General features: G+C 32.8%; 1 protein-coding gene across 1 annotated transcript; it reads right to left on the bottom strand.

The window, feature by feature from the left end:
- Positions 1 to 1,803: 1,803 nt before the first annotated feature.
- On the bottom strand, positions 1,804 to 7,753 carry LOC129910441 (CCAAT/enhancer-binding protein zeta). Its single transcript, XM_055987825.1, has 6 exons — positions 7,386 to 7,753; positions 7,214 to 7,328; positions 6,794 to 7,147; positions 2,994 to 4,202; positions 2,166 to 2,933; positions 1,804 to 2,097 (listed from the first exon to the last, which is right to left on the bottom strand). The coding sequence occupies exons 1-6, from the start codon at positions 7,662 to 7,664 to the stop codon at positions 1,865 to 1,867; spliced, it is 2,958 nt and encodes a 985-aa protein (XP_055843800.1). The 5' UTR covers positions 7,665 to 7,753; the 3' UTR covers positions 1,804 to 1,864.
- Positions 7,754 to 10,032: the final 2,279 nt, after the last annotated feature.

The following is a 10,032-nucleotide window of genomic DNA, read 5'->3' as shown; positions in this document are numbered from 1 at the left end:
TGAAAACAGCATTACTTTTATAAAAACATAAAATGATTAAAACACCTAAAATTGAGTTCACAATTAAAAAAGTTTAAATGTAATTAAATGAAATTTCTTTTGTTTGTGTACTCAATGCAAGGTGTTGTAATTATTTTATTTTATAAATCCATTTTTTTTTTTTCTTAAACTTTTAAATAAATTCTTTCTTTCTTTCAAATTATTTCTTTTAAGTAAATAAGTTTGTTATTATTTTTTTTATTTTTAATACTACTTTCCTTTTTTTATATATATTTTTTTTTGTTATATTTGTTACACTTTATTATAATTTTGAAAAATCTCTCATTTTTAATTTGTTTTAATTTTTTTATGATACGAGATTACAAAAAAGCGAGATTATAAAAAACGGGATTCTAAAAATCGGGAATAAAAAAAGCGGGATATCGAACCAACCCATTTTAAAAGTATTTGCTGAAAGGAGAAAACCGAGAAACATTAGTTTTGAAGTTCTAAGTTTTAAAATGAAACTCTTTCCACATTCGTGTAGTGCGTCCTCTATTAGCTGCGTTCCTTTGGAAATATTTATCTACTTTTTAGTACTTAAAACTACTTTGATCTACTTTGCTATACTGAAAAAGTAGTTCAAAGCAATATTTCCAAAGGAACGCAGCTATTTTGTTAAACGATTTTCGTTGAAATTACTTGGTTATCGTTAAAATGCGATTATGTATTACGATAATCGTTTTATTTCAACGATAAAATTAATTTTAACCATAAAACCACTTAATGCAAGAACTATTTTCAATACTTATAAAATATTAAACATATTAAAGCAAATAGTAAATCTATTTTCATTAAATAAACGATATCATATGGAAATGTTTTTAAGAAAATAAATACAAAAATACAAAACTCTTAATTACCACTTGTATAATGTATTAACGAAAAACGGTTCAAAAAGACCAAAAACAGTATATTTTGATAGTCCATATTTTATCCAATTTTAGGCGTATTAAGTTAGTATTTCAAATTAAATTTTTTTGAAAAGGATGCATATCGATAGAAAATTCAATTATGTACAAAAAATTACTTAATACAAATTTTCATATTCGGCTTGCTTTTCAAGTTATAGACAATAACTCAAAAAGTAACAAAAAGATTCGAAAATTTTGATCGTTACAAAAATGGTCATATCTTTATAACTTATCCATAGATTTTGAAGAAAAGTATCTTATCGTTGCCAGAGAGTGTACTATACATTTAAAATTTTGAGGTATGGGGGTTCAAAAGATTTTGAATTTTTCTTTTCAGTAAGAAATTTTTCTTTAAAAACCGATTTTTTTAAATGTTTTGGATACATTGAACTTAAACATCTGGAGTTACCCAGAAAAGTTACTCTAGTGTTTCTTGTTTATTTATTCAGCTTTCATGTGCCGGTTCTTTTGTTCATATTGAACGGTTATTATTCAAGATATGTATAGCCCAAATACTAAGTAGGCTGGGAAAAACAACGACAAAAAACTTTGACTTTCAAAAAAAAGCTTGAAAAACTCTATCAAATGCTTTTGAAATATCCAAGGCAACAATCATACTTTCTCCATAACGATGTAAAAATTTGTTCCGCGGAATTTGCTTTGAAGCGTTCCTTCAATATATTTTTGAAATCTTGAAGAAAAACGATTTCTTTAAATCTAATTTTACTGCCATTTCAACGCTCTTTATAAGAGACGTTCACTTGAATCGAATATTATAACAAAACCAGAGAGCCTTTGGTCTGTGGCTGAATGTCTTCTTCAAATATAAAAAGAATTAAGTACATACATATTTTACTTTCTATAACAATTTTTGTTTTATTAGTTTTTCGCCTTAAACTACAAATTTCAACTTAGCTTTTCCTTTTCTTTCCAAACTTTTTCCCTCCTCCACCAGCACCGAATTTCTTTCCTTTACCCATGTAATTTTTCGAATTCGATCTTCTGTTCTCTTCCCATTTCATTTGTTTGTCTGAAGATTTATCTTTGTTGTACACAGCGCTCGATGTACCTTGACCCTTTGTCTTACCGGTTTCTTCCAGTAATTCGGCAAAATCATCAGCAGCAGCAAATAGGGAACTCATATCTAAGGATAAAGAAAGGAAATTAATAAATCAATTGAATTTTAATCGTGTTATTCAAAAAAAAAATTACCTCCACTATGCTTAAGTGCCTTGGCGAAGTTAACTGGTTTATCTGATTTCTTAGCCTTCTTTGACTTGGGGGGTTTCAATTCGTCATCATCATCGTCGTCGTCATCATCATCATCATCATCTGGTTCACTTAAATCATCATCACTACCACCCTCATCCAATGATATTGATCCCTCATCGTCATCATCATCATCACCAATTGAACCAGCTTCATCATCAGATTGATCCTCTCCTGGAATATCATCTTCATCCATACCATCATCATCCCATTCATCATCATCCATATCCTCATCATCATCTCCTTCAACATCCACCTTCTTCTTCTTCGATTTTTTCTTCTTCCCATCGTCCTTCAATTCTCCACCAAGTTCCTTCAAAAAGTCCAATTCTTCTTCCTCTTCCGCCTCATCTGCCGCCTTCTTATTTTTCTTCCCAAAGAATCCATCCAAATATTCCTCAAATTCATCATCATCTACATCTCCAGTATCATTATCCTCGTCATCGTCACCTTTCTTCTTCACAACAGCAGTCTCACGTTTCTTTTCCAAATAATTGAATATAAACATTTCGTCCTCAGTGCAATTGGATTTGGTCAAACTCTTGACAGGCTTGCCACGTGTTCCAAATGAAACATACTGTTTGCTATGAATTAATGGCATTTCTGCTTTGTCTTTTTCCAGTTTTTTGGGATTCTTGAAGGCAAATCGTTCTAGAAAATGTGGCAAACTGAAATCTCTCAAAGGATCACCATAATAATCGATCTTTTTTTCTGAAAATAGAAATTAATCATACATTAAAAGGACAAAACTGAGAAGGATTAGAAACTCACTGTTAAGTATACTCTCAGCAAATACTTTGACTGTGGGATGATAATGCTCCACCAGCATCAAAAGTTCAGCTTGAAGAGCATATTCCGCTCCAGCAAATGCTGGAACTCTGTGATAAGGATCATATTTCGTTGCCGAAATCGTACTGGACGCTTCAGGTTGTTCTCCATTTTGTAACTTTGCATGATGCCAAGAGGATCCTTTTGACTTTTCCTTTTCCTCAGTGTCTTCAGTGTTGACTTCATCCTTGGAATCCTCATCAATTTTAACATCTTCATACTTCTCCTCCCCATCGCTATCAAACTTAGCCAATTCATCATCATCTGCAGCCACTACATGATTAGGAGTTTCTTCCTCTTCTAGATGTCGCTTGAGGTCAGTTCTGGACCGAAGCAATTTGTGTATGACAATAAGGCAACCAGCTGCAACTCCAGATGGGAAATACAACGACATCTGGAGCAGACGTTTGATGAAAGCTTGCGCCCGACTCACATGCGTATCAATGTGTATCGCTCGATGAATGATGTGGAGGAACTGTGCAGCAGTTTTGTTGCCCACAGAGGCCAATTCCAGATCCAACATCTTTTTGTAAAGAGCATTATAAAACCGGTCCGACTTCTCTGTTTTAACTGTGACCAATTGGAGAAGGAGAGACAAAGTTTGAATTGAGATACGAATATCTGCTAAATGGACCAAACGATATATCGTATCTTGCATGTCTTTGGTCATAATCTCTGTGCTACCTTCGGCTGGTTTGGCTTCTAAAATAGCCTTTTGCAAACAACGCAAGATTGCTTGCATAGTTCTATTGTTTATGGCTCCTTTTTTTACTAAAACCTTAAAAAGAGCAAAGCAAATATTGACCAGTTTTGTACAGACTTCAGGCCGTCCACTGGGAGCAATTTGGGAGAGGAAACACAATGCAAAATGTTGTGCTCGCTCGGAAATATTGTTTCGGAAGAGTAATTTTTCTGTTTCGGCGGTAATGACACCACACATGTTGGGATGTTTGTAGGCAACTTCGGAGAGATGATGCAAAGATTTTGAGGCAACTTTTGGCACAGGGTCTCCCAATTTGTTGATGAGCATTGTCAAGAGCATTTGTTCTTTTTCGGGAGAATAGGATAGCAAACGAGAAGCGGAAATAATTGAAGTTGTTTTGTTATTCTCTTGACCAGTTTGAAGACCTTGCTGGAGGTTTTTCAGGAATTCTGAAATAGAAGAAAGATTGATAATTTGTATCCAAGTTAATTAATTTATTAACATTTAGTACAAGCAAAATTCACATAAACAATTAAATAATTCTTATAAGCTATAACATGAGATTTATGTGAATTATGTGAAAATAATATCTAAAACTTATAAAATAATAATAATAATATAAATAAATAAATTGAGTTAGAGAAAGAATCCGAAGAACGGATTTCGAAATATTGAAATCAAATATGTTTGAGGAGTTGTTGACATTAAAAAACTTATAGAGAAATTGGTTTATAGAAGGAATAATTTATGCGGTGGTATGGAATAAGGGAACAGATCTCAGATTACTGGGATTCTAAAGAATGATAATTGATAAGCGGTATCCGATCAGCATATGGAAGAAAGCGAATATGATCATCGGAAAAACGAAGGAATCTGCGCTGCACCGCTTCAATTCGCTTTATTTGAGTGACTTGATGAGGTTGCCAAACTTGAAAAGCGTATTCTAAAATGGGTCTCACAAAGGTAATGTAGAGATCTTGTAAAGTATGGGTCTAAAAATTCTTTGGAAATAAAGTAATACTGAGGAAGCCTAGGCTGATGTTTACGTGTAAGAGTTATGGAATCACACTTGTTAACATTAAGTTGAAGAATATTTTTCTGGGACCAGACAAAAAACCTACCCAGTCCAGGTTGTCTTATAGTTGAAGAGAATCATTGAGAAATGAAAAAGGTTTGAATAATTTCATGTCGTCTACATAAATTAAATGATCACAGTCCAGAAGCTTGGCAAAGTCATTGATTGTTTAGGTGAACAGCATGGGACCTAAACGACTTTCTTGTGGAGCAACAGAAGGTGCACTGAAAGGAAGTGATTAAAAAGATGGACAGTATAATTTTTTTTAGTGAAGTAGGATTCAAATGAGTAGGGAAATTAATCAAATTATCCCACGGCTGGGGTCCATTTACACCGAGTATGATGGCACTTGCGGTGGCTAGTCATATCGGCACATAAATTAGAGTTTTTTGAAGAAAAGAGAAACACGAGATAAGAGCGGGGCTGTTTAGTACAAGCAGTTATAAAATGTAAAAAGGAAATCGAGTAATTTCAATTTGTAAATTATTAAATTATGGGAAATAATGTCGAAAGCTTTACTAAAATGGTTAAGATCAACTTCATCTTCTCTAGAAGGTAAGTTGTTGTTGCCGGCTAAAAAACCGTGCTGAACGAGAGACAAAATAGACTTGCAGTGAAAGGAAAATGAATCATATCATAAATAATATTTTCGAATAGGGTATAACAGTCGGTGACCGGTTAAATGGCCCGTTTAGTCGTTTTGTTTTGCATTCGTATCTCTCCAAGTACTTTTTATTCTCTAACCATGTAACCTTGCAATATTTAGTACACACCGTTTTGCATGTTAAGAAACTACTTCTTGCAGGAGTGCCTGCAAAAACAATAAACCCTATTGTGAATTTCCAGGGAAATTTGTTTCCCTCGGAATATTTTTTCTCTCGGAATCTATTTTGCGAACGTTAATCTGCCTCAAAATTTATTTCCAGGGAACAAAAAATCGTATAAAATGGCAGCTCAATTCCCCTGGAAATTTATTGCCGATATCAATAGATTCTGAGGGTAACATGATTCATGAAAATATGAATGTCCCAAGAAACATACGAGAGCAAAATCTTAAGGCCCCAATGACCAACATGAAGATCACTGTAAGGCAACCACCTTTTATTTATTTAAATTTTAAATGTGCTTTCCTACAATAACATACAACAACACCCTGTAATCTATTTGTTTCAATCAAAGAAACGTTATATATGTTTCGTCGTATGATATTACTATTGTTTTGATTATTGCATTATGTTAAGCTAAGTTAAGTGCGTTTAATAAAATTCACATAATTTATTGGAAGATCCTTACACTACATACCCTAATATAAAGAAGGAGTTATAAATGAAGAAGTTTAAATGAAAAATTAGCATTTGGTCTGTTCATAGACACATTCAGAAGTGTTTAAAAACGGATCCCGTTAGAAAAGTGTTTTAAAATATCTTCGGATTTGGAAAAACACATAGAAACGCTCTTTAAATATAAACTAAAGACCATGCCTTCGTTTCATCCAAGTAAGTAACTAGCTGACTAGCTCCTTTTTAAGTGCTTCATCAAAGCAAACTACATAGTTTTCAGATTTATTTTCAACTTAAAGGAGTTTAAAAAAAAAAATGTGCGATGCCGTGATTAATAACACATTTTTAAAAATGGTGCAGAAAAAATCCGTGACCACTCTTCCAAATCTCTGAAATTCCTTGACTTTCCAGTTTAGCGGATGCTATGTACTTTTAACGAGGAAGTAAAGGATCACACAGATCAAAACGGCAGCAAATTTTGTTATAGAAAATTTTTAATGGACTCTTAGGAAATGTTCAAATTTGCTTGGCTGAGAAGAAATGCTCAAAGCATTAAAGTAGGCTTTCTGGAACTTGAAAACTATTTTCTCGAACTAATGATAAAAAAAAAGAAGTTAGTAAAGGTGGGTGAAATCGGTCAAGATTGGAGAGCAGTTTATCACTTATAAGAGTCTCATTAACTTACCAAAATATTGATCCTTCAACTCATTCTCATAATACCAATAAGCAAAAATTTTCCTTTGCTGCTCCTTTGTAAGTGATTCATCTTTCTTCAATGCCTTCCAATCAGCTGCTCTCATTTGAATTGACAATAACTTCCTGTGAGCAGGAAGAAGAACTTCCATAAACAGATCAGTTAGAATCGATATGACTTCAGTGCAGGACTTATTTGAAAGCTTTGTGTAACCAATCAAAGTTTCTAGAGCTTGGAGATTACCGATTGGATTGCTTGTGACAAGAAGTGCACCAGCATTGGCACGATCCTTGGCTGTACCTTTGTGAATTGCAGTCAACAACCATTTGGAGTCATTTGGATTTTCTGTGAAATTTTAAGAAGCAATAGAAATCAAGATGGTTTGTCAAAAAGCTGCTAAAGGAAACTAACTTTTAATAAAACGTGGTAATTCAGTTTCGTAGGATGTTTTACAAAGATTAAACAATTCAGTTTGTTCTTTCTCTTTGATGTCGAGAACCTCTTCTGTTGTTGGAAACTGTGGGAACTGAAGAAGGGATTATTTATAGGCTATTTGTGATAAAGGTTTTTATTGAAAACTTACAACTTGATACCATTTCTTTTGATCTTCATTTATTTCATTTGAATTATTATTTTTCTTTGATTTTTCTTCTTTTGCAAAGAAATCTTCTTCTTCCTCTTCGTCTTCTTCATCTGCTTTGATATGATTTCCATTTTTTTGTGAGATATCTTCTTCATCTTCGGCAGATGATAACTTTTTTTTCTTATTTTTATTTTTAATTTTAACTTCAGTTAATACTTCACCATCATCATCGAAAACGATTTTTTTCGGTTTAGCAGTTAAATCAATAGCTGGTGGCATATTTATTTTAATATAAAAATAAAGAAATATTTAAAAATTTATTGTTGAAAAAAAAAAGCCGAATGTGTGTAGGCAGCTACTTGCTCTGGCTGCACGTGTATTTTGGTTGTCAAAAAAAATATTTTTTTTTTTGTGATGACATTTGGATGGAGGGGAAGTGTAGAGAAAAGCTTTTTTGGCGTTCAGGAAATTAGAGAAATGAAAACCTTAGGTAATGTTTGCATTGAATAGTTTATCTGAAAATAAAAAAAAACACTTGATTGCGAAACGAAAATCATACGTAAACGTATTAACGCTATTTGTCTTTATCTTTTTCTACTGATTAAATAGAGACAGCAATAGTCAAAGCCATGACTAACAATTTTGCTTTTAAAGAACAATAATTGTCGGATGCGTCGGACGAAACGGAGGGGAACAGCGCTCGCAACCGCACTCGACGGATGAAAACTTATCAAAAAGTCAAAGAAAACAACAACAATATTGACATTAGCATCCGACTGCTTCCTCCAATTATAGTTCTGGCTCTATTCGCACCTTTAAAGGCTTTTGGTCACACCGAAGGGTATATGAGGTTGCTATACGGGTAATTATGTGAAAAAATTCCAAACTGGAACAACAACCTTTAGGTGTGGAATATTTTTCATACAATTACCAGTACCGCTACCGGATATACCCTTCGGTGTGGCCAAGGCTTTAAGTAAACGCTGATATAATTTTTCTAAGAATATTCTCTGGAGTCTCTTATAGTGTCCTTATAGGTGCGATATAAAATTCTCTGTAAACATTGTATAAAGATTCTCTATAGAGTTCTGTATAGTGTAGCACTATAATGAGTTGGGAAGTGCTTAGGGCCAGTTGTACAAATATTAATCCGTGGTTCAGCAACTTTTATCTTCTGAATTCGGTGGTAAAATTGATTTTTAGCACTGGTTCTAGGTCTATATAGGTTGAAATAGCTAAATCCATCCTTAAAATTCTCAGAGTTGAAAATTGGCACAGAGCATTGCAATATCGGTAAAAGTAAAAGTAATGTCATAAGTCCCTAAAAATCCCATGTATATATAAAATATTTTTATTGTTCAAGATGTTTTGTTGCTAAAGATAAAACTTATCTAAAACTTATTTAAAATACAGTTACAATAAATATATTTAATGTGGGGCTTCATTGTTAACATTGATTGATTCTATGTTTCTATCTTCTGACACCTTTTTGATGATGGTTCGAGAATAGAATTTTCTTGGACTTCAAGAAAAATGATCTTGATGTAAAATAAGTAATAAATCTAAAATAACAGAGATGTTTTTTGTTTTGTTATAGCCAGCGGTATCCAATTCAGAGGCGTAGCTGCTGCTGTATCAGCTGTATCAATGTAACAGGGCCCCCGAATTATAGGGGCCCCCATGTGACCAGAGCACAAGTCGTTTATAGAAAAATTCACATAAATCTATAAACCTCAAATAAAACTTGATTAATAGAGGAGAATTTCAAATCCAGAATCTTACTTTAAAGTCAACGTTTACATATTTCGATGGGTTAAATTTAACAAGGATTTTAGCGTTTTGCAAAATTTAATTTTTTTTGCAGATTTTGAAGTAACCTAGACCGAAATGAATCGCTTACATTCCTGATTTTGTACAAAACTAATCCAGCTGCAAAATCGAGGTTTCAGCATTGCATTTCGGTCTGGTTTTTTTTTTCAAATTTCTGCAAAACAGTCCGGAAAACTATACAAAAGTGCGTTTGCAAATTTTCGCTTTTCGAACCAATCAATGTTGTTAAGGCTTAAGGCTGTATCCAAGTCTAGGAGATGAAGGGGCCCTCCAAGAATATGTGGATACAGGGCCCCCAAAGGGCTGGTTACGCCACTGATCCAATTTTTTATTTTTAACTAACAAGGTCACTGTGGTGTATGTGTAACATTTCGTTAAGTATTTTTGACATTTCTGCAGCTTATTTGTCACAACCAGTACTTACGTATGTATGACTGCCGGGTTTCCAAAATTTTTAAAATAAAAAAACAATGCACAGTTTTTTTCATACATAAATGTTATTTATTAATGCTTTTGTTGCTAAATATGTACTGGAAAAGGTCCATTTTTTTTTTTGTTATTAATTTGAAAATCGATTGGGATTTTATTTTTCTTCATCATAATAATATATTATATATTTTTTTTTGTTTAATTATTTTTTTTTTTTTGTTCGATTTCATTGAATGCTCATTGAATTATTTGATTTATTTAAAATACACAGTAAAATAATATAATGTAACAAGTTATCTTTTTTGTAATAAGTTTCTTTCAATAAAATACTAAACAATTATTTTGTTTTAGCATCTACTTAATAGTTTCTTATAATTGTTGTTGTTCT

This window comes from Episyrphus balteatus, chromosome 2 (assembly GCF_945859705.1).
Source record: "Episyrphus balteatus chromosome 2, idEpiBalt1.1, whole genome shotgun sequence".
NCBI lineage: Eukaryota > Metazoa > Arthropoda > Insecta > Diptera > Syrphidae > Episyrphus > Episyrphus balteatus.
The sequence above is the reverse complement of the archived record's forward strand: the minus strand, read 5'-3'. Positions and strand labels throughout refer to the sequence as shown.